At 44.7% G+C, this 25,698-nt stretch overlaps 1 protein-coding gene across 2 annotated transcripts in view; it reads left to right on the forward strand.

Moving 5' to 3' along the window:
* The window catches only part of LOC124607078 (luciferin sulfotransferase), a 73,449-nt gene that overhangs the window by 15,392 nt on the left and 32,359 nt on the right, over positions 1-25,698 (forward strand). For both annotated transcript variants that reach the window (XM_047139255.1, XM_047139256.1), the window contains exon 2: positions 19,925-20,121. In XM_047139255.1, coding sequence (XP_046995211.1) covers positions 19,925-20,121 — 197 coding nt within the window. The remainder of the gene's footprint in view (positions 1-19,924; positions 20,122-25,698) is intronic.

The raw sequence follows: 25,698 nt of genomic DNA on the forward strand, positions 1-25,698 counted from the left end.
CTAGGCGCTTCAGTCCGGAACTGCGCTGCTGCTACGGTCGCAGGTTCGAATCCGCGCCTCGGGCGTGGATGTGTGTGATGTCCTTAGGTTACTTAGGTTTAAGTAGTTCTAAGTCTAGGGGACTGATGATCTCAGATGTTAAGTCCCATAGTGCTTGGAGCCATTTTTTTCATGCAGCAGTTGTCAGCTGCGCTGGTGGAAGAATGGATTGTCCTACCATAAGATCTTACCAACCTTGTGTCTAGCATGGGAGCTCTACGCAAAGCATGCATTAGTGGCCGTAATGATTACACCGCCTATTGAGAACTATGACCCGTCTTTTGTAATGGCCAGGGACCAAAATAAAAGTCGCTGAATTCAGCGTTTTTATTGTCTTTGAGTGAAAGAGTCATTTCTGTTCGTCTCGTTGCGTATATCTTTGACTTACTTTCTGTACTATACTGTAGCAGTTTTTCTATGTGTGGTCCAAGTTTAATCGAGCTACGTTACTCGGTAATGAGACGTCATGCGAAAGTTAATGTCGTCCTTAAGTTTTGTACACCAGTGTGTATGTTGGCTGGGAGGGAAAGAAAGACGTTATGATTTATGTACCATATTTCATCAAAAACAAGTCTATGGTTCTTCCTATAGACATTTACTTAGTGGAAGAAAGTGACAGGATAACAAGGTACTCGAAATAGACGGACATTCGTACTCAGCCTTACTCCGTTAGATGTGGTGGACAGGTGATAACTTTTGCCGTTCCGGAGAACGAAGACTCTCCCCAGTGCAACTTTCTTTGTTCTCAGCGTGCAGCTGTCCGCATTGCGTAGCAGTGCGTTGGCCTTGCTGTGATTTGTGGCTCACTTCCGTAATAACAGCTGAGTGGCTACGTAAATCACCCCCACACTCTCACGTGGCGGAGATTGCAAGGGAAAGGGGAAAAGTTGCTGGTAAATAATGGATGAGTCGTTTCCAGTCACCTGCGTTCCATAATAAAGAACTGCTCCCGAGTGTCAATTTGCAATTCCGCTGTTTTTCATATCTACTTTGTTATTCCATTCATATAAGGAAAGAGCTTTCCACAAAGTGGAACGACAATTTTTGTACGATATCGTGCGTGGTGGCATTCTGCTATAAAATATTCTCGATCTACGTTCCAGCCCGTAGCGAACTGAACAAATAAACGTCGTGTTGCATCCAGCTTTATGCGAGACTTTCGATTTGACACCACCTCGTGGGCTTGTGTTTCAGTTTCACTGCGTAATTATTCATGTAGCTTCTCGTTTGGATTTAAAACTTAACCACTCTGGGATGACCTGCATATTATTCGTCGCCAGAAATAGACTGACAACTTCCTCTTTCTTATCTCTCTTTGCAGGTCTTTTTCCTACAAACGTGGCGTGTCCTCTTTGATTATAGTTCAATTACCTAAAATTTCACAATTTTTATTTTCTTTGTCATGTCGCCGGTATCGTAAAATTTTTTGAGACAGTCGTAAGTGGAACATATCACACAACCGTATAAATGTTCCTGCGTTATGTTCCATCGGGCCCTAGTGAAACTGTGGCAATTCTTGTAGATGTTTGAATACCTGGAGTCTTTTATACGCATACGAGAGCAACGTGAAAACTTCTCGTGCTGTATGTGACAAGCCGTGCCCCGTGCAACAAATAGTACCAACACTTTCTGTATTGTAGGCGAACACCTGTTCGAAAATTTTTCCAGTGACTGTATTTCACCTCAGAAGAGCTATTCTGAAATGTCTGTGAAAGACTGATCTACTATTACCATACCATCTTCATCAGATTCCAGACGATTTCGAGTTATAATCTTCTTTAGGTTACTTCATAAGTACGTCTACAGGCATCATATACTGGTTAAATGAAGATATGTTTCCGCAGATGGCTCAAATGGCTCTGAGCACTATGCGACTTAACATCTAAGGTCATCAATCCCCTAGAACTTAGAACTACTTAAACCTAACTAACCTAAGGACCTCACACAACACCCAGTCATCACGAGGCAGAGAAAATCCCTGACCCCGCCGGGAATCGAACCCGGGAATTTCCGCAGAGATTGTAACTTTATGCAGTACGTTTATTTGCTATTGCTTAATTTCAACCGCATGGTCATTATCAAGCATTTGCCTATTAACACAATACTGGACAGACGTCATTGAGAAAATCAAAGTCTGAATGCAAGTACGAAAATTAGAAACATTTTACTTGCGAGTATGTATTAATACATCCACTACTTCTATAGCATACGTAAAAGAAGTAAGGAATTAAGGAAATAAAATATTGGAAAGAAAGCCTGGGTGTGTTCCAGCCAGCCGCTTTTAACTGTTATTTCATCATTAAAGAAAGCATTCGGATCATTTTAAACATAATGCCCATTCATATAAACTTCATAATTGTACTCTGGTAATTTATGTCACGATACTGTGCGACAACGTTTCATTTGGTCGGATGTGATATGTTGGTGTGTCGCTGTCATTTACAGTTATGTGTGTTGTAGAAATATAGCTAATTGTGTGCGCGACTCTGCACGCGCGGATCAATACAAGCTGTTCCAGCCACTACTGACTGCAGTATGCCTTCATGCTTACGTACGAGAGTTGTCACAATTCTGGTTGCGTATTACGGAGGGGGGGGGGGGGGGGGTGCTGAAAAGTAACGCCTCTGAGTTTTTTATGCCAAAACTCTTAAAGCATTTTAAATAAAACAAACATTATGAACATTCTGCATTTTTATTCTTCATGTCAATGTATTTATCTCTCAACGTAGTCACCCTGGTGACGAACACACTTCTTCCCAACGAGAGACCAGTTTGTTGATACACTCACTGCAAAATGTTTGACTTTGCTGACGGAGTCACAACCTCACTTCTGCTCAAAGTGAAATCTTCAGTGTTCTTAAACTTTTGGAAACGGATGAAAATCGAATGGGGCCAAGTCGTGATTGTATAGAGGATGATCGATGACAGGGAACCCAACGCATCAGATTGTTGGAGATGTCGCAGCTCTCGTGTGTGGTCTGCCGTTATCGAGCTGAAAGAGAGAGTGCTCCATGTATGAACGAACTCTTCGAATTGGTGCTTACAGTTTGCTGAGCTAAGAATTGGCACCTAATCCGATATCGTTTATGAATGAGTTGTGTCCTGTTACTTTCCCTAGGTATGTAACACCTGTCTTCACCTGTGCTCTTCAGTATTGTCGGTAGGCTTAAGCATAGGTGTCCGAAAGGGTGGGGGAGGGTGACATTTGGGGCACTTGTCTCCAAGTAGTATTGTTTCCTCTTCATTCACACTTCATTATTCCGTTCGGGGCGGACAGGCAGCAGCGACCTAGCCGCTATCCATTCTAGAGTTTCTGACAGCATAAAAAGTCGAATTAAAACAAAGAAATGTGAAAAAAGATGATGTTATTAAAAACAGGGCGATGCTCATTTAGTGAAGTTGACGTTGTGTTGCGAGCTGCTTGGAGGCGATGAGCTGTTGACGATGATGTTTATGTCGTTCCTTGCTCAAGGACCAGCTCCATATAATGTGTTGGTGCTGACAATGGAGATTTGAACAAGAAGAAAAGATTGTTGGATGTGTTTGTGAGAAGGTTGTGATGACGGGAGGGACCTAGCTATGCTGTGGCCTGTGGGGTGGGTGCTGTGGGGCTGGATGGACTGTTAAAAGTTGGGTGTTAAGACTTGAAAACAGAAAGTGAGAGTAGTTTAAGGATTAGGTGGGGTGGCAACCATTGAGACCTGATGGTGGATAGGTGGACTCTCAAATGGTGAAGGGGGGCCGAGCTGTTCTAGATGCTACAGTCTGGAACCGCGCGACCGCTACGGTCGCAGCTTTGAATCCTGCCTCGGGCATGGATGTGTGTGATGTCCTTAGGTTAGTTAGGTTTAAGTAGTTGTAAGTTCTAGGGGACTGATGACCTCAGAAGTTAAGTCCCATAGTGCTCAGAGCCAACCAAATGGGTGGACATTTTGAAGAACAATGGTAATGTTTTCATCGGTAGAAGCAGGACTAGGGAATTGTTTAGAAGTAGTGGTGTGTCGACTGGATAGTCAATTCAGATTGGTTGGAGGAGGTTTAGTTTTACCCTTACACGAATAGGTGGGACGGGATTGGTTGCAGATGTTACACAGGTGTGGGGACTGTCAATTATGACACTGTTTGTTCAAGTGACAGGCTTTGCAGTGAGGACTTATGGAAGGGTTTTTGTAATTTGGACTTAAATGGTCATTGTATTTGTAGGCTTGCACTTGCAATCAAGAAGCTTCCTATCAGCGCACACTCCGCTGCAGAGTAAAAATTTCATTCTGGAAACATCCCCCAGGATGTGGCTAAGCCATGTCTCCGCAATATCCTTTCTTCCAGAGTGCTAGTTCTGCAAGGTATGCACCGGAGCTTCTGTGAAGTTCGGAAGGTAGGAGACGAGGTACTGGCGGAATTGAAGCTGTGAGGACGGCTCGTGAGTCGTGCTTGCGTAGCTCAGTTGGTAGAGCACTTGCCCACGAAAGGCAAAGATCCCGAGTTCGAGTCTCGGTCCGGCACACAGTTTTAATCTGCCAGGAAGTTTCATATCAGCGCACATTCCGCTGCAGAGTGAAAATTTCGTTCTGGAAAGAAGCTTCTACTTGATGGATGGTGGGTCTTCGTATAAGACACGGATGAAGAATGTGGGTCAGGAGTGGTTTTTAATTAGTTGGACTTTTAGAATCTGTGAGTCGGGACCAGAATTTCGCTCCCACACAACTTCTCCCATTGTGATTCCACAGCAGTGAGAATCAGTGTGTGGTAGTGGGATTGTGGTTGTTTAGGACGTGGTGGGATTTGTGCGAGCAGGGAGGCATTAGAACCTAATGTTGTGGCAGGTAGTCTGTGCAGCAGGTGGGTGTGAAAATTGGGAGAAGAGGACTTGAAGATTGTAAGGTGTGAGGTGTGATATATTGAAGTTGGGAAGATACATTTCTACTTTGAAAGATAGGGTTTTATAAATGAAGAACTTGGCATTTGGACGTGACAGGATGAAGGAATGTGCTGGAGAATATGTTTAGGGTGGAATTGGAATGGCGTCCTTAGGTCCTCGTGTGTGGGGCTGCTGTGATGTTTTTAGGATTTTAGGGGTGGTGCAGTGACTGTGCTAGGTCATTTGCGAGGATCTCTTGGAGATTGATTGGGAGTGAGATGGGGTTTCGCATGACTTTCTTTCTTACTTAGAGCCAGTGTGATCACTGCTGTTGCATATTAAGTTGGTGTGGGTTTGGTTGTGGTCGGATTGGGTGTGTCTGGTATTTCCATTTCTGGCCCCAGGTGTAGGATAATGGTAGTGGCAATTGAGCAACAGTAAGGGCTGGTGAAGCTGCTGTTGGATGCAGTTACTGTGATGATAGTAGTGGTGGTGGTGGTGATGGTGGTGCTGGTGGTTGTGGTGGTGGTGGTGGCAGCAGCGGAGGCGTCGGAGGTAACTACGGCAAAGGAGGCAGCGTTAGTGGCAATGGGGCTGCAGCGCATTCTGCATGAGTTTGGTAGGACTGGGGTTGCGGTATCTTGAAGCTGGAAGATGCATGAAACCATTTGAGTGGCAGGGAAGGTGAAAAAGTGGGGAGAGCAGGTTGGTATAGCGAATAGGAGGTAAATGAGTAAGTGAAGGTGGGAGTCGAGTGTGGGTGAGAGTAGATATCTGTGGACGATGTAGCCATAGGTTGGTGTATCGTAGATGATGAACGCAGCAACACTGAAGCTAAAAGGCGAAAGGACCTTGGCGACAGTGACGACAGGCAGGCAATGAAACAGTGGTAAAGACGGTGACTTGCTGGTGGAGGCAATGACCGGTAATGACGATGACAGGTTGTGAAGACTGGTAATGAGGATGATGGTTAGCGATTGCTGGCAGTATACATGACGGCTGGCGATGACTGGCAGTGAAGATGGTGGTTGCAAATGACTGGCAGCAAAGATGATGGCTGTCAATGGCTGGCAGAGAAGATGATGGTTGGCAGTGAAGATGATAGGCATGGATGACTGATAGCGAAGATGAAAGGTGTCGATGACTGGCAGCGAAGGCGATGACTGACGGCAATGGTGATAACAAAAACAGTGACGGTGAGGTGATGAAGCTTTATTCTATCGAGGTTTCAACCTTGAGAGGAGCCCTGGCAGTTGTTTTCTCGAGAGGAAGAAGGGCTTACAACCTTCTGACAGATCTCGAGTACAGAGTGTTAATTTTCACAGAATTCTCATACAATTCTGGAAGTGAGTGGGTAACCATCAATACTGTGGGATATGATAAGCACCTATAAAATTTTGTTCTTGTGACATGACACGTGTTGGGAGTGACCAACTCATTTATCTTGAAAACCGCAGTTTTAGTCTTGTCCCCCTAGATGAATTTCTGCGGAGACTCATAAGCTTAAAACATCATTGGTACACCACTTATGAAGAAGTAATGGTTTGGTCAGTTTCATCGCGGAAACTGACAGTGACACGCTGTTATTAGGTCAGCTGCACTAAAGTGCACGAATGTTCAGTAATAGCTGTCAATATGACGTGGTATATCGTTCAAATTATAATGACAAGATTCAGTGCTACAATCTGACATGGAGATAGTTGATACCCGGCATTACACTGACCACAACTGCGTTATAAAAAGCTTCGACAACTTTGCCTGGAACATGCTTCAGTATTCTTCCAAATTATTTATTTATTTTTTAAATTTTATCCGTATTTTGCAGCTTAGTTTTTGACTTCGTGTACGGTCTACTAACATTATATGTACGACCACTTACAATTAAGTAACACGGTTTTAATTATTTTATCAACGTCATGATACAGATGAAACTGCAAAACGTGGCATTCCTAAAATTCAGTTGTAGAATCCTTAAACAACATTTGCACCGAGTCGGGAAGGCGCACTCGCAATTTTGTGAGTGCAGAGAGCAAGACGACATTAACGACAGAAGGAGGGAACTACTTGACCTGTTGCTAGACTTGGGATGCAAGGGACTTAACAACATCGCATCGATTCTGTCTACCGAGAACGTTAGGATTTTAAAACTAATATCGAACTTTAATACTGCAGAAGGTTTTGAGATATGACAGTGGTTGACTCAGGCAAGGCTGTTTTTTTTAATTCATTTTTAGTGTGGTCGCAATATGATAATTCTGTGAATAAATGCTGTAAAGTGTAAACAATATCGTTAAATAGTAAAAAGTGTGAGACGGTTATGTTATTGTCATATCAATGCCGACTTAAAAAAATAACAAATCTCTCGAGTCGTTGCCCTTATTGAGTTAGCTACGGTCATGGGTGTCAGCAGTTTTTATTATATTTTCTATTACGAATCAGTGTGTCTGAGTGCTTAACCACATCCACAGTAGAGTCAAGCTCGAATGGTATGAATTGCGGCGAGACGCTGAAGGCTGTTCAGCCGTCGAACTGGTAGACCTTCGGCAGTGGCGCATATTAGCGCCTTTCTTGGCCAGTTCTCAACAGTGTCCGGAGTACCAGCTTTAGCAGCAGATGACTGTGAAATATACCCGTCTTGTACGATATCCTGTTGCGGTTTCGTTGTTACTGGTTACGGGAACCGGAGAATGGAGTGCAGGGCGTGGTGCCGAAACACTGTCCATTTCTTTTGGAAAACAACACCTAAGCCAGTAGTGTTAATATTCGGCTGATACGAGATATTTCGAGATTAAATATGCCTTTTGAGTTCACCCCATACCACATATGAGAGCTGTGGCGTTTCAACTTGGACTGCTGGCGAACAATCAAGACATCACTGACGCAAAATTTCTGGCAACGGAATGGCTACCACCATTAAGTTTTGCACCAGCTACCTTCGAATAGAGGGTGCCCACTTCAGCGTAGGAGACAAGCCGCTCGTATATTTACAGAACGAGAATTAACATTGCACCAGCTGCCTATTTAAGCAGGCACTGTGCTGCCGTTACAATCCCTGATCAGACGAACTTCGCATTACATCTTTCTTTCGTTTTCTTTCTTCCGTTTTTATTCTATCGTGGATTTTTAGTTCAGCGGCTACCTCAGTTGCTTTTCCAGGACTTTGTGTAGCCCAAGAGCATTCAAATAACTATGAACCAAATTCCTTTAACTGCATTGTTACCTCGCAATTAAGTGGTAACTGGAAGAAAAACTCTTATGACGTGTATATGAAGATGATATCTGTTCTTTCTGACATGTCTGAAAGAACAGATACCATCTTCATATATAGTTAAGGTTAACCGGCCATTGACCTTCTTCTTCTGTGCTGGATGCACACGCATTTCCCGAACTCTTACGGGACTCGGTAAGATTGTCTGCCGCGAGTAATGGGTATAATGGAAGGGGCACTACGAGTGTAGTGTGTGGACATTAAGTTGGGAATGTGGGTCTCACGGGGAGCGTGCAAGGGATAAATCCCTGCAGTCGCACTATCCTCTCTGTCCTCAGTGGCTCAGATGGATAGAGCGTCTGCCATGTAAGCAGGAGATCCCAGGTTCGAGTCCCGATCGGGGCACATATTTTCAACTGTCCCCGTTGATGTATATTAACGCCTGTCGACAACTTAGGGTCTTGATTTAATTATCATTTCATCTTATGACGTGGTGCTCTTGAGCAGAAAATATGGTGCCTTGAGACAAAGGGAATTACAATGAAGTGACAAAATTCATGGGACACCTCTTAACATCGTGTCGGATCTCCTGTTGCCCGGCGTACTGCAGAAACTTGACGTGGCATGGGCTCATGGTCGTTGGAAGTCCGCTGCAGAAATAAGGAGCCGTGTTACCTCTGTAGCTGTTCATAATTGCGAAAGTGTTGCCGCTGGACGATTTTGTGCACGAACTGACCTTTCGCTAATGTCCCATAAATATTCGATGGGATTCATTTTGGGCGATCTGGATGGCCAAATCATTTGCTCGAATTATCCAGAAAGTTCTTCAAACCAATCGCAAACGATTGTTGCTCGGTGATATGGCACATTGTTAATCATAAAGAGTTCATCGTAGTTTGGGAACATGAAGTCCATCAATAGCTGCAAATGGTCTCCAAGTGGTCAATGATCGGTTCAGCTGGACCAGAGGACTCAGACCATTCCGTGTAAACACAACCCAACCATTATGGAGCCACCATCAGCTTACACAGTGCTGTATCGACAACTCGGGTCCATGGCTTCGTGGGATCTGCGTCGGTCGCTCTCGAACCCTACCATCATCACTTACTAACTCAAATTGGGATTTTTCTATGTCACTGTTGTCCACTAGTCTAGGGTTAAACTGTCATGGTCATACCCAGAAGAGGCGCCACAGGCGATGTCGTGCTGTTAACATAGGCATCCGCGTCGGTCTTCTGCTGCCATAGCCCATTAACGCCAAGTTTCGCCGCACTATCCTCGCAGATACGTTAGACGTACGTCCCAAATTTATTTCTGCGATTATTTCACGCAGTGTTGTTTGTCTGTTAGAACTGACAACTCTACACAAACGCCGCTGCTCTCTGTCGTTAAGTGAAGGTTTTCGGCCACTGCGTTGTCAGTGGTGAGAGGCACTGACTGAAATTTGGTATTCGTGGCACACTATTGACACTGTGGATCTCGAAATATTGACTTCCCTAACGATTTTCGAAATGGAATGTCTAGTTCCAACTACCATTCCACAATAAAAGTCTGTCAACCCCCGTCGTGCGGCCATAATCGGGTCGGAAACCATTCACATGAATCGCTTGAGTACAAATGACGACAGCTCCGCTAATGCACTGCCATTTTATACCTTGTGTACGCGATACTACCGCCATATGTATATATAAATACCGCTATCCCAAGACTTTTATCACCGCAGCGTATTTGCAGCTTTTATATTTGGTTTCATTGGTACGTACAACTGCGTGAGCATTAAAACGGTGTCTTTTCTTCTCAAACGTTGATAAAAGAATTGTTCGTAGACTTGGCTATGAAATCACTTCGTCATTTCGTTTGGGTCCTCAGAAAAACTGCCAGAAGTCGCCAAGGTCTGTTGTTCGTTATGAAGGACCTAGAGCGTACGAACAGAATATGGCGAATGGATCGGCTCTCCGCCTTGTCAGTGTCACCAAATTGTGAAACGATCCATGACGTAGAAGAAAGTATGCTATATGTACCAGACATTAAGATGCCAATATTGAAAGCAATGAAAGTTCCCGGAAAATAGAAAAGGATATTTAAAAATGTTCAAATGTGTGTGAAATCTTATGGGACTTAACAGCTAAGGTCATCAGTCCCTAAGCTTACACACTACTTAACCTAAATTATCCTAAGGACAAACACGCACACCCGTGCCCGAGGGAGGACTCGAACCACCGGCGGGAGGCGCGCGCGATCCATGACACCGCGCCTTAAACCGTGCGGCCACTACGCGCGGCAAAAATATACATGTAATTTAGCTGTACAAAGCTGGCAAACGCAAAATGACAGAAAAGATGCATTCTGACGAGTATATTTTATACGAATATTATTGAAAGAAGTGAATTTATTTTCGAAAAGTACGTTTTTAGGGATGAATTGTAATACTGTTATCCAGGCATTTTCGAGTCTGCTCACTTATGCTGGCTTATAGAGGAAACACGAAACAGGTTAGCGTAATTAAGCTGCGTAGTGAAAATCAATTTAGTTGGTCAATGGCTGCATGAATTATTATTCGTGCGAGAATCGGATTCCATGTCTTCTTCAGAGACCACGTTAATCTGCAAAATGATATCAGAGCAAGCACTTAAGAGTTGGTGGAGACTCCTCAGCCGTGTCGTGCCACTGCATAAGCAGCAACGCTTGTACACCTTCATGTTTTGTGGTAATGTGTCGCAACGTCGCCGTAATGGATCGCGAGGCTCGTGTTACGATGTCGTTCCCAGGGAACTGCGCCGCGAAAACAGCGAGATCAATGCCGTAGCGTCATAAATACCTTGCTTAATTGAAGAATAATTCGTTTTATCTCGCAAAGCGTAGTAGTGAACAATTTCAAAACTTAACTGATTCTAACTCTATATTGCTAGTGGATTATGCTCCGTCCTTAGCACTTTTTCTCATTTGCAACCAGGTAATTATCCATAAGGCATATTCTTTCTGTTCTTCTGTGCTCGCAGAAACGACTCTTCACTGCCCCCTTGGACATACACTGACGAGTCAAAACACTATGACCACTGCCCACCGCGAGACTGAAACTTTGACGAAGGGCAGGTTGTTACGATCGGCGCTTGGGATAGTGTACTCGTACCTTGCAGCCTACGACGCTGATCGATTGTTCGAATGCTACCGTCGTGACAAAGCACAAGGTGTTAGGCGTCAACGCTTCATCACAGAACGATGAGGTCGGAGGCAATGCTGATGAGTCACTTCTGTATAAGATTTAAAACTCAAAGAGACAGTACCGCAAAGTGTCTGTTATGAAACTTCTGTCATATTCTGTAGAACTGAATGGCTTTAACCATGTTTTCATTGAATGAAAGTGAATCTGAGCTATTGCAAATGAACGGTGTTGCAGAAATAAACAACTCCACAATTATAAAGTCAGATACATGTGTCAGCAGTTCAGTGCGCTATTTTGCAGTTTAGTGCGTATGTTTTCACAATGCACGTAAACCGCGCGATAACAATTTTCATTAGTGGGAAGATTTTAAGCTGACCCGAAAAGAAAATATATTAAAACTCTTTTGGTCAATTGATTTGAGTTTTACTGTTCTTTGTATTGTGCCTATGCGAGAGTCTGCAATGAAATTATACTCACTGATTTACAAAACAGTGTCTGACAACCGAGATGAATCGCTGAAATGTTTTCTTGCGTCACCTGGACGGTGCCCAGTTGCAGAAAGTGTCTGATGGCACGTCACGTCGCAAATGTTTGATAATTCGCGGGAACAGGACAAGATCTATTTGTCAATACAAATTAATTTGTGAAGAAAAAGGAAACACCAAATAAATTCCTACCGAAGTTCAGACGTGTCATCTAGCCATGGAACTCTCATAGTTAAACTTCACAACTATTTTAGAGAAGACAAAGGACTAGAATATGCCGGCATAATATGCAGTGGCAGTTTTGTGTACGTTCAACAATGGATGACCGATCAACGATTTATTTCACAGGCGAATGTCGCTCTCCTAACTTTCACTTTTAAATGTTGTAATTTTAGCCAACACATTAAATAGATTAATTATGGCGCTCTGTTCACAGATCAGTCTTTTAGTACACACAATAACTGTTAACATTCGCTGTCCCTAATAGCGTCTGTAGAACTGGTATAATTCACAGTCTTTTCTAGATGTAAACCAAACTGGTAACTGTTCAGCACACTGGGGAAACACAATATACTCTCATTTTCTAGTTGAATATGCTTCTGGTTCCCTTCCTCCCGACATACTGTTAGTTTTGACCTCGCTTTGACCCGCGAGACAGTGTTAAACTTTTCACAACTCTAATATCAACCATTAAAAGCCCTATAGCTACACTATGTGATCAAAAGCATTCGGACACCTGGCTGAAAAAGACTTACAAGTTCATGCCGTCCTCCATCGGTAATGCTGGAATTCAATATGGTGTTGGCCCACCCTTAGCCTTGATGACAGCATCCACTCTCGCAGGCATAATTTCAATCAGGTGCTGGAAGGTATCTTGGGGGGATAACAGCCCATTCTTCACGGAGTGCTGCACTGAGGAGAAATATCGATGTCGGTAGGTGAGGCCTGGTACCAAGACGGCGTTCCAAAACATCCCAAAGGCGTTCTATAGGATTCAGGTGAGGACTCTGTGCGTTATGAACAGGTGCTAAATCGTGTTAAAGGATGCAATCCCCATCCCCGGATTGCTCTTCAACATTGGGAAGCAGGAAGGTGCCCAAAACATCGATTTAGGCCTGTGCTGTGATAGTGCCAATCAAAACAACAAGCCCCTTCCATGAAAAGCACGACCACACCATAACACCACCGACTCCGAATTTTACTCTTGGCACTACACAAGCTGGCAGATGACTTTCACCGGGCGTTCACCATACTCACATCTTGTCATCGAATTGCCACATTATGTACCGTGATTCGTCACTCCACACTGTTCAACCGCCCAATGTTTACGCTCCTTACACCAAGCGAAGCGTCGTTTGGCGTTTACCGGTGTGATGTGTGGCTTATGAGCAGCCGCTCGACCATGAAATCCAAATTTTCTCACCTCCCACCTAACTGACATAGTACTTGCAGTGGATCCTGACGCAGTTTGGAATTCCTGAGTGATGATTAAGATAGATGTCTGTCTACTACACGTTACGACCTTCTTCAACTGTCGGCGGTCTCTGTCAGTCAACAGACGAGGTCGGCCTGCACGCTTTTGTGCTGTACGTGTCCCTTCACGTTTCCACTACACTATTACATCGTAAACAGTGGACCTAGGGATGTTTATGAGTGTGGAAATCTCGCTTACAGACGAATGACACAAGTGACACCCAAACCACGTTCGAAGTCCATGAGTTCCGCGGAGCCCCCCATTCTGCTCTCTCACTATGTCTAATTACTACTGAGGTCGCTGATATGGAGTACCTGGCAGTAGGTGGCTGCATAATGCACCTAATAAGAAAAACATGTTTTTTGGGGTGTCCGGATACTTTATATCACATAGTCTATCTGACTACTTTCATGGAAACTTCCGGCCACTGGAGTGGAATATGTTCACCGCTAACGATTCAATGCATCGCCTCCGGCTATTGACTAGTAACTCTTGCCGATAATCACCACAACAGCGGAACAGGAATACAGTTCAAAGTCAGTAGGGAAGAGCCACACAGAAAAACCACACTTAATGTTGCACGGGAACAAATGAAATTTATTGGTACGAACTAATCCTAGCCAAGTCCGTCACTTTTATCCAATGCCACCTCCAGCTAGCTAATGGCTCCACGCTCTGCTCTGAGATCTGTTTTTAGCAAAAGAGTCCTCCCTCACTAATCCGCAACACACTCCAGGAAAATCAGGAACTAACCTCAGCAGAATTCGGCGCCCCCGCATGGAAACGCCCTTTCAAGTGCTTTACAGAAGAGTGGTAAAACTACAGTAGACTACCGTACACTACCATAAGTAAGCGCAGACTACGGTAGTTTGCCCGGTAGCTTTGGTCAGTTAAGGTCGTACCCGCATTATCTGTTCATTAGGTGTGTTTGCAGACGTATCGGGCGTTATCTCATAACGTTCGCTTTCTTAACGTATGCGATCAGTGTCATACTATATTCCCCTAAAGACTGGAAGCGGTGAACTATCTACAAACCCGAGTGAGGATACATGAAGGGCTGAGTAACCTACATAACATTTTTGTTCTATATTGCTATCCTCGTGTCTGTTACTTAAGAATAACGAGTGTTTATAGAAAAGCTGAAACTGTCAATGTTTAATTCAAGTTTTATTCGAAAATGGTTGCTTTGTAACGTGAAACAGAGGGATGTTGTTACAAAAATAAAGAAAACAATACAGATTCATCATATAGCGTTAGAAATGGCAAATTCCTAAAGAAAGGTAAAATTAAAAAAACAGCAAAACAGAAATATATCAGACATCGCTTCAATACTTCGTCAAACTAATATAAAACATGTTACTATTATTCATAAACAACATTCGCGTTTACCAATAAGAACAGTAAACTCTTGCCTTTGATCATGATGAAAGTTCTGTTGAGTACGAAATAACAACATTAATTAATATATCTTTTTTATGTTTCTGCATGTAAATTGTACTTGCATCAAAAGTAATTGCTTTGTTTGCATAAAAGCAGAGAAGACAGGAGATCAACTAATTTTTATTACTTGCAAAATCCAGTTTATGTTATGTAAGGATATAAAATACACAATGGACTAATCCTGAATGAAGTACGGCTCTAATTATGTGCGAAACAAACAACTAAAGAAACAAAAAATCAAGAAGAAGTCGTCGGCTCTTATTTTCTCTCTTGTACTTTCATTTAAGTTTCTTTCCCTATTAATCCTGCCAACACCACCGGTAATCCTACCATTTACTACGTCATTTATGTAGCGTACGAAAACTTCTGAACTGTAATTTTGATGGAGCACAACTCTACTTTGTAAGCTTTTAGTACCGGAAACGTAACCTCGTTGGCCATCAAGGACCACTAACTCAGACTTACGAAGCAGTAACCACTTTAAAACATGAAGTTGACCCCATGAATTGCTATGTCAACCCATCAAGGGTTGTTGGTCGACTCCTCGACGTCACGGATCCACCACATTATTTAATCTGTAGGCTTTTCATCCAGTGAGGATCAGGAGCGGAATGCTGGCATTTCCAATGGCCGTTTCCTGCTCAAAACGCTTCTGTAAAGTGGTGCTCGCAATGAAGACTCTCAGTAGTTTCTCTGCAATGTTGGAAGATACCAGCCGTCATGGGGGCAGTCTTGTACCGCTACTCATTTAGGGGGATCAGGGTAACACCAGCCCATTAGCTCTAGACTAGAGGAAACCTCATTGCGTGCCACGAAAACGAGCAAACAGACGCGGCCCAGGAATTATACACTCCTGGAAATGGAAAAAAGAACACATTGACACCGGTGTGTCAGACCCACCATACTTGCTCCGGACACTGCGAGAGGGCTGTACAAGCAATGATCACACGCACGGCACAGCGGACACACCAGGAACCGCGGTGTTGGCCGTCGAATGGCGCTAGCTGCGCAGCATTTGTGCACCGCCGCCGTCAGTGTCAGCCAGTTTGCCGTGGCATACGGAGCTCCATCGCAGTCTTTAACACTGGTAGCATGCCGCGACAGCGTGGACGTGAACCGTATGTGCAGTTGACGGACTTTGAGCGAGGGCGTATAGTGGGCATGCGGGAGGCCGGGTGGACGTACCGCCGAATTGCTCAACACGTGGGGCGTGAGGTCTCCACAGTACATCGATGTTGTCGCCAGTGGTCGGCGGAAGGTGCACGTGCCCGTCGACCTGGGACCGGACCGCAGCGACGCACGGATGCACGCCAAGACCGTAGGATCCTACACAGTGCCGTAGGGGACCGCACCGCCACTTCCCAGCAAATTAGGGACACTGTTGCTCCTGGGGTATCGGCGAGGACCATTCGCAACCGTCTCCATGAAGCTGGGCTACGGTCCCGCACACCGTTAGGCCGTCTTCCGCTTACGCCCCAACATCGTGCAGCCCGCCTCCAGTGGTGTCGCGACAGGCGTGAATGGAGGGACGAATGGAGACGTGTCGTCTTCAGCGATGAGAGTCGCTTCTGCCTTGGTGCCAATGATGGTCGTATGCGTGTTTGGCGCCGTGCAGGTGAGCGCCACAACAGGACTGCATACGACCGAGGCACACAGGGCCAACACCCGGCATCATGGTGTGGGGAGCGATCTCCTACACTGGCTGTACACCACTGGTGATCGTCGATGGGACGCTGAATAGTGCACGGTACATCCAAACCGTCATTGAACCCATCGTTCTACCATTCCTAGACCGGCAAGGGAACTTGCTGTTCCAACAGGACAATGCACGTTCGCATGTATCCCGTGCCACCCAACGTGCTCTAGAAGGTGTAAGTCAACTACCCTGGCCAGCAAGATCTCCGGATCTGTCCCCCATTGAGCATGTTTGGGACTGGATGAAGCGTCGTCTCACGCGGTCTGCACGTCCAGCACGAAAGCTGGTCCAACTGAGGCGCCAGGTGGAAATGGCATGGCAAGCCGTTCCACAGGACTACATCCAGCATCTCTACGATCGTCTCCATGGGAGAATAGCAGCCTGCATTGCTGCGAAAGGTGGATATACACTGTACTAGTGCCGACATTGTGCATGCTCTGTTGCCTGTGTCTATGTGCCTGTGGTTCTGTCAGTGTGATCATGTGATGTATCTGACCCCAGGAATGTCTCAATAAAGTTTCCCCTTCCTGGGACAATGAATTCACGGTGTTCTTATTTCAATTTCCAGAAGTGTATGTGTACGAGGTGGCTGTGTTGTATGATGATGACAGGCGGCAGAGGGCGAAAGTCGGTGCTGGAACGGCTGGGACGTAGCCTCCTCCTCTCGAATAGTTCCAGAAGAAACGCTGATCTTAGCGGACGGACGGACGGACCATCAACAGTGTCACATGCCCTCACCACAGGGTCGCTGGAAAGATGTCTGGAATATAGTCCATGACATTGGCGCAAAGACCGGTGAACAGGAACTTCGCACATCAACCTTTCCTCCTCTTGCCGGCCATAAACAGGTGGTGAAAATTTCTTTCAACACCAGGATTCGAACCGCCTACCTCGCAGCTGAACTCCACAACATGGTCGTGCGTTAGCGACCTTTTTTCCTTAAACTATTTCCAAAACAATACAGCATCAGCAGCTAACGTGAGAACATGCAAATGGGGAAAACTGACCGGTTTTTGTAAGCGGCGGAAGGTGGGGACAATGGGAGATGAGCACGTACGGGGCGCCTCCAAAAAAATGGTTCAAATGGCTCTGAGCACTATGGGACTTAACTTCTGAGGTCATCAGTCCCCTAGAACTTAAATCTAACTAACCTAAGGACATCACACACATCCATGTCCGAAGCAGGATTCGAACCTGCGACCATAGCGGTCGCGCGGTTCCAGACTGAAGCGCCTAGAACCGCTCGGCCACTACGGCCGGCAGGGGGCCTCTGGCTCGATGATGGAGCGGAGGGTGGAGTGGGCAGAATCAACTAACCAGAAGTCGACAAGAAGCGACGGTCAAGGTAGGAGATACAAACTTATAGTCATGAAATTTCATCGTGTGGGAGAGGGGAAACGGAAAACAAATGCTGTAGCAAGGCGCTGCGCCCGCCAGGGACTTGAAGTAATGCGAGAGGGTGTTACAAGTGCTCCTCGACATCAGTAAGGCCAACCGCGCTAGGCCCATGCCAGCTGAGTGGGGAGACCGCGCAAAACGCCACGGAGGTAACTGGCGAACTAGGTCCGGAAGCGTGGACGTCGTTAAATCACCGCATGTGTATTCTCTAGGAGGCTCCATAGACCGGGCCGCGATTTGACCCCGTCTCCACAAAGGTAGGCTACCGTCTATACTTTGACGCAGCCTATCGCATGAGTCTCGGCTACAGGGAACCACACATGCTCCAGGCGAATGAAAGCGTTCGGTTCGACGATGGATGGAGGTGCGTGGAGGAACAGGCGACTGTTCGCCGTCCCAGTGTCCAGACATCACGTACACCGACGGAGGTCAGTCGATGGGTGTCATCGATGGATGACAGGTGGACCATAAGGGAATGTGCATCAAACCAAAGGCTAGTAATCACTGATGAGTGACGAAGCTTCCACAGGCGACTAAGATACCATGTAGGTCGAACTGATGGCGGGAGGTAAGGCTGATGAAGGTTGCGCGATACTGCAGTCCACCTCGTTAACCAATAATTGATCTGAACGTCGTTGAAAGTGCAGTGATTGACCGTAGAAATCTTTTAGGCGTGGGGCCACACGCATGGGAGGTCGGCCTAGTCCACGAAGAAGACGGACACATGCGCTGATAAGGGAGCAATGTAGCTTGCAGGCATCGGTGGGGAAATGGAGGCTGGCGATTATATGTCCAAGAGTCGTCGCGTGAATTTGGCTACCGAGGCAGGGTGACCCTAAAAGTCTGAGATCCTCGGTAAATCCGTCCTTGTACGTTTACCACAGGAATTAAACTTCGTTTTATAACGCCTCTTCTTCGTGATGATTTGGTTTGATTTGTACTTGGCCTCGGGTAAAACTCGGCGACAGTCGGTAGAGTGTTACGAAGACGACGCTACACAAAATAACAGTGCTGAACCGAAATGTCGACGTGCGTGAGATATTTACTTCGCCAAGAATCGTAATTAATCGTTCGTAATCGATGTTTAACTGATTAATGATGAAATATTAATAATAAAACCAATACAGTCACATCCACTACAAATTCCCTACAAGCTGGTCGTAATTTCAAGTATCCAAGAAATCGCAACAGAGGGCTTGTTATTTGAGTCAAAGATTCTACACAAGCGCCGAGCGCTACTGTCAAATATTATCGCTGCGTGTAATTATTACTCGGGAGTTTCATGTCAATAATTTGATAGAGTTTTAAATCACAAATGCACCTCTTGGCATGAGAGGGTGTTTTATTGCACAATATCAGTCACTTCCTAACCGAGCCTTGAGAAGAAAACTTTCCCCGGTGTTGGGGGGATTTAAATTATATGCTTCGGACCTATCACTGAAGTTCCATAAACCACTGGCTATTATGAATGAAAATTGGCTGTCAGTGTTCGTTGCCTAAATCACTGTCTAAGTAATGTTTAGTTCAATTATCTAGTTAAAAGTTCACTTTATTCTAGTAGGTAAAAGTCCTCCGTTCAAATTCTAATGCTGTGATTTTTGAAGTCAGAAGATCGTATTACTGCGTCATAATAGATCGCAATTATTCAATCTCAAAAACAATCTAAGCGCGCCCACATGTACGAGCATTCAAATATATGACCTGGTTCGGCTAACTCTCATAACGTAGTAACAATGCATTGAATTATACTTACCATTACTCACGATTCACAAAGAGTACTCACACGGAGTATTCTTTGGGATCGTTGGTTCTACTTTGCGAATGTTAATTTACGCTAATTTTTCAATTTATTATGATTTTCATTTTAATTTTACTGATATTTAATCTTACTTTCGTAGATTACTAAATTGTCAAGTCTTAGATTCCTGATTTAATTACTTGTTATTGTCCTAATAATAGTGATAAATGGAACTTCGTTCGCTTATTCACTCTTCTGGGAATTTGGGACTTGGGGGGAAATCTTTGGGGTATTGGGAGCTAGTTTTTGATTTTTATTTCTCGTCCGAGGAAGTGGCATTACAGTTTCTATATGACCATTTCTTACGAATCTTACATTTTTTATACTTCATTAGCTAATTGTGACTACGGGACGGGATGTTGCAGGCCACAGCTGGAGTTCCGCCGACTGGATGGCGATGTGGGCCGGCGGCTGGACGCGCTGTTCGGCGTTCCAGACTGCCTGCTGGAAGTGAACCCGGGCCGCGTGCTGCTGCCTCCAGAGTTCAAAGAGCTGGCCGACCGCATCCTCGACCTCACCGTCTACCCGGACGACGTCTGGCTAGTCTCCTACCCACGCACAGGTGCGTCACATTTACCACCATCTTCTATATAATTTCTGAAGGTGAAAGGACTGCAACCATATAGCTATGATCTGCTGAAACGTTTGAGTTCAGCTACTTATGCAATAAGGGTCATTGCAAATTTTGGTGATAAACATCTTAGTAAATTAGCTTACTACGCCTATTTTCACTCATTTCTTGCATATGGCATCATATTTTGGGGTAATTCATCACTGAGGAATAAAGTATCTATTGCACAAAAGTGTGTAATCAGAATAATAGCTGGAGTCCACCCAAGATAATCCTGCAGACATTTATTTAAGGATCTAGTGATATTCACAGTAGCTTCTCAGTATATATACTCTCTTATGAAATTTGTTATTAACAACAAAACCCAATTCAAAAGTAATAGCAGTGTGCATAACTCCAATACTAGGAGAAAGGATGATCTTCACTATTCAAGATTAAATCTAACTTTGGCACAGAAAGGGGTGAATTATACTGCCAATAAATTCGTTGGTCACTTACCAAATAGTATCAAAAGTCTGATAGAAAACCAACAAGTATTTAAGAAGAAATTAAAAGAATTTCTGAATGACAACTCCTTCTACTCCATAGATAATTTTTATATATAAATTCAAAAAAAATTAAAAAAACCAAAAAAATAAAAAAGTTGTTATATTAACTTAATTATGTTGTTAAATTAACTTAATTATGTCATGTATTTGAAAATTTGGCTCGTTCCACATCATTACGAAATATCGTATTCATGAACCATGGAACTAGTATTAATCTAATCTAATCTAGTATCAAAGATACAAAAACACTGCCGGAGAAAAATTGGTACACCCTTTTAGAGATTTTCAGTTCACACAAGATTTATTGTTGCCACAGTGCATTTGGAGTACATAAAATGACAGTGATCACACATACAAAGTTTTTATCTCAAATGCGCGGACTATCTCGGCACGCTCCTGGGTCGACTCGCATTCCAACCTAGCGCCACTGCCAAGTAAGCAGGAGTCCTGGGTTCGTCTTCTGGTCTGGAGGAAAGTTTTCAATCGTCGACGCTGATTCCTCACAAAATCCCGATGCAGCTGATATCATCAATTACTTCCGTTTCCTTTTCTTTCTCCCCCCTTCAGCTTCAGTTTACGTAATAAGTATCACAGCTGTGCATTTCGCGTGGTGTCCGAAAGAACAGACACCACGGGCCACTAAAATTGCTACACCACGAAGACGATGTGCTACAGACGCGAAATTTAACCGACAGGAAGAAGATGCTGTGATATGCAAATGATTAGCTTTTCAGAACATTCACACAAGGTTGGCGCCGGTGGCGACACCTACAACCTGCTGACATGAGGAAAGTTTTCAACCGATTTCTCATACACAAACAGCAGTTGACCGGCGTTGCCTGGTGAAACGTTGTTTTGATGCCTCGTATAAGGAGGAGACATGCGTACCGCCACGTTCCGACTTTGATAAAAGTCGGATTGTAGCCTATCGCGGTTGCGGTTTATCGTTTTCGCGTTTGTCGAGATCCAACGACTGTTAGCAGAAAATGGAATCTGTGAGTTCAGGAGGGTAATACGGAACGCCGTGCTAGATCCCAACTGCCTCGTATCACTAGCAGCCGAGATGAAAGGTATCTTATCCGCATGGCTGTAACGGATCGTGCAGCCGCGTCTCGATTCCTGATTCAACAGATGGGGCCGTTTGCAAGACAACAACCTTCTGCACGAACAGTTCGACTACGTTTGCAGCAGCATGGACTATCAGCTCGGAGACCATGGCTGCGGTTACCCTTGACGCTGCATCACAGACAGGAGCGCCTGCGATGGTGTACTCAACGACGAACCTGGGTGCACGAATGGCAAAACGTCATTTTTTCGGATGAATCCAGGCTCTGTTTACAGCATCATGACGGTCGCATCCGTGTTTGGCGACATCGCGGTGAACGCACATTGGAAGCGTGTATTCGTCATCGCCATACTGGCGTATCACCCGGCATGATGGTATGGGGCGCCATTGGTTACACGTCTCGGTCACCTCTTGTTCGCATTGACGGCACTTTGAAAAGTGGACGTTACATTTCAGATGTGTTACGACCCGTGGTTCTACTCTTCATTCGATCCCTGCGAAACCCTACATTTCAGCAGGATAACGCACGACCACATGTTGCAGGTCTTGTACGGGCCTTTCTGGATACAGAAAATGTTCGACTGCTGCCCTGGCCAGCACATTCTGCAGATCTCTCACCAATTGAAAACATCTGGTCAATAGTGGCCGAGCAACTGGCTCGTCACAATACCCCAGTCACTACTCTTGACGAACTGTGGTATCGTGTTGAAGCTGCATGGGCAGCTGTACCTGTCCACGTCATCCAAGCTCTGTTTGACTCAATGCCCAGACGTATCAAGGCCGTTATTACGGCCAGAGGTGGTTGTTCTGGGTACTGATTTCTCAGGATCTATGGACCCAAATTGCGTGAAAATGTGGTCACATGTCAGTTCTAGTATAATGTATTTGTCCAATAAGTACCCGATTATCATCTGCATTTCTTCTTGGTGTAGCAATTTTAATGGCCAGTAGTGCAGTTCTGATACTATACTCTGACCTTTTGTATCACGGACTGTAACGTAAAATTCACTTTCGCCATTCAGTACTGGGCTACGTGAAATGACGTGACGTGGCGGAAAGTGTGAACACAGCCTGACGGTGACATGACGTGATGTGACGTGACAGCCAGTGTCAAATGACCTCTACACGATACCAGTGTGTTGTCTCCTGGGGTTGAGTAATTGTCAGTGCCCACTACCAATACAAGCTCGATGCAGTGACGTCAGTGTGTTACGGGAAGTGGCTGTCCTGCCCGCTCGTGATTTTGAGTCACAGCGGAATGTGAGACACTGTGCTCGAGCCGCGCGTCAGCGGGTGACCCCCGCCCACATGGCCTCCGCTGCCCAAAAGCGTCGGCCCGGCCGTCAGCACGGCCGTCGCCGGCCGCCAGACACACACACACACACACACACACACACACACACTAGCTCAGTATCGACCTCCCCGCGGAAGGTCGCCAGGTCACGGCCCGAGCGCCCGCTTCCTGCAGACTGCCCGTGCGCTCGCTGTCCGTGTCGTGTGTAGCTCCCCTCTGCTGCGGTGCGCTGGGCAGTCACTTTCCGAACGGGATCGCCAATCACAGCCACCAACATCATTATTATCATTGTCAAGCGTCTGCCGTCCACTACTCGAAAATGCGACAATTTACGCTGGACGTAAATAGAGCGTCACGCAACCGATGTAATGTATTGCCAATACATAGACAGAACGATCCTTTATTGTATGATTAAATGATAGCGGAACAAACACTGGTAGCAGTTACTTCTGTAAAATATCTGGGAGTGTGCGTGCGGAACGATTTGAAGTGGAATGATCTTATAAAATTAGTTGTTCGTAAGGCGGGTACCACGTTGAGATTCATTGGAAGAGTCCTTAGAAAATGTAGTCCATCAACAAAGGGGGTGGCTTACAAAACACTCGTTCGACCTATACCTGAGTATTTCTCATCAGTGTGGGATCGATACCAGGTCGGGTTGACAGAGGAGATGGAGAAGATCCAAAGAAGAGCGGCGCTTTTCGTCACAGGGTTATTTGGTAAGCGTTACCTAGATGTTTAGCAAACTCAAGTGGCAGGCCCCTGCAAGAGAGGCGCTCTGCATCGCGGTGTAGCTTGCTGTCCAGGTTTCGAGAGGGAGCGTTTCTGGATGAGGTATCGAATATATTGCTTCCTCCTACTTATACCTCCCGAGGAGATCACGAATGTAAAATTAGAGAGATTCGAGCGCGCACGGAGGCTTTGTGGCAGTCTTTCTTCCCGCGAACCATACGCGACTGGAACAGGAAAGGGAGGTAATGACACTGGTACGTAAAGTGCCCTCCGCCACACACCGTTGGGTGGCTTGCGGAGCATAAATGTAGATGTAGATGAACCGAAGTGTTATGATCACATTAGGCGGAGCTGAAGGGTGTACGAGACTACGAGCGACCGTCCGTCTCAAGGTGTGGTGTGGACTCAGTGTTCGACTCTGGGGTATTATAGTTTGTTATTGTCGCCTCCTCTCAACTGAACATGTTGACAGCCCAATTATAACATATCACACATGTCTAGATTTAAAATAGAAATGAAAAACTGAGTGAATATAAGACTGGGAAGGGGAAACAAAAATATTGGAATAAACTGCCTCGCATTTGCGGATGACTTTGCTACACGTTCTGAAAATGTGACATCTGCAGTAATACAAATTAATGTTTTCGAAAGAAAGAGCCATTAGGATCGGCTTAAATATTTCCGCAAAAATAAATAAATAAATAAAATAAAAAAGAAAAAGAAATTGGACTAATTTTAAAAATGCACCGAAATTTCTGAAAACAAGTAATGGGCTAAGGGAAAGGTTAAAAATTTTCGGTCTCTTACGGAGATAACCCAAGAAAATGGTTTGGAAAAAGGTGTTATATGGTATAACTAAAACAACGAAAATTACCTGTTCAAAAATGCAAATGTTCAAATGTGTGTGAAATCTTATGGGACTTAACTGCTAAGGTCATCAGTCCCTAAGCTTACACACTACTTAACCTAAATTATCCTAAGGACAAACACACACACCCATGCCCGAGGGAGGACTCGAAACTCCGCCGGGACCAGCCGCACAATCCACAACTGCACCGCCTTAGACCGTTCGGCTAAAAATGCACAAATAAGGTATTGCAATAGAGTACTGAAGCCAAAACGTGTATCTGCGAGCGAATATCGGACATTAAAAGCTAAAATTTGAAATACTAGAAAGATGAGTCATTAAGCAAATACTAGGCACACGAAAAGCCATGGAAGGTTCAAAATTACGAGGTAACGATGCGATTTATCCATACACGGATAACATATCAGAAGTAATGAGAAAAACAATATTGGTACCCTTTGGACTGTTAAATCGAATGCAAGACTGTAGACTAGCGAAAAAGATCTTCATTTATTTGTGATCTAGAACGTCGACAATAAGATGGAGTCATGAAGAAAACACTAATTTAGAATAAATAATATGAAAAATAAATAAACAAGTTGCAGAGAAGTGTTTAGGGAAAAACTATTTAATATAGTGGGATTCCAAGAAAGAAGAGTGGAATAAGACTCTTCTGTAGCAGTCAGAATAAACGAAGGAAAAACGTAGGGAACAAATGGAAGAGTACTAGAAGAAAAGAAAAAAAAAACTATGAATAAGGAACTGAAATTGACACGTGGTCCTTAGTTCGGCCATCCGAGAACAAGAAAAAAATTGTTCACATGCTTGCTTAGTACATCGCTTTAGCGTAACGCCAGCAAACTGAAATTTAGAGAAATGCATCATTTGAGAATTACATGTGTCATGCAGTTTGAGAAGCACACGCATCATTTAATTTATTTAAAAACTATAATAGCAACAAACTCTCAACTCTTGCAATCTCATAATGCACGCGATCTAAAATCGAAGTGTGCGCTCTCCGTTACCATCACTTTGCTTAGCACTACAATTGTGAACGTAGGTCTATACTTGTGTAAATGGA

Source organism: Schistocerca americana, chromosome 3 (genome assembly GCF_021461395.2).
Source record: "Schistocerca americana isolate TAMUIC-IGC-003095 chromosome 3, iqSchAmer2.1, whole genome shotgun sequence".
In the NCBI taxonomy this organism is placed as follows: domain Eukaryota; kingdom Metazoa; phylum Arthropoda; class Insecta; order Orthoptera; family Acrididae; genus Schistocerca; species Schistocerca americana.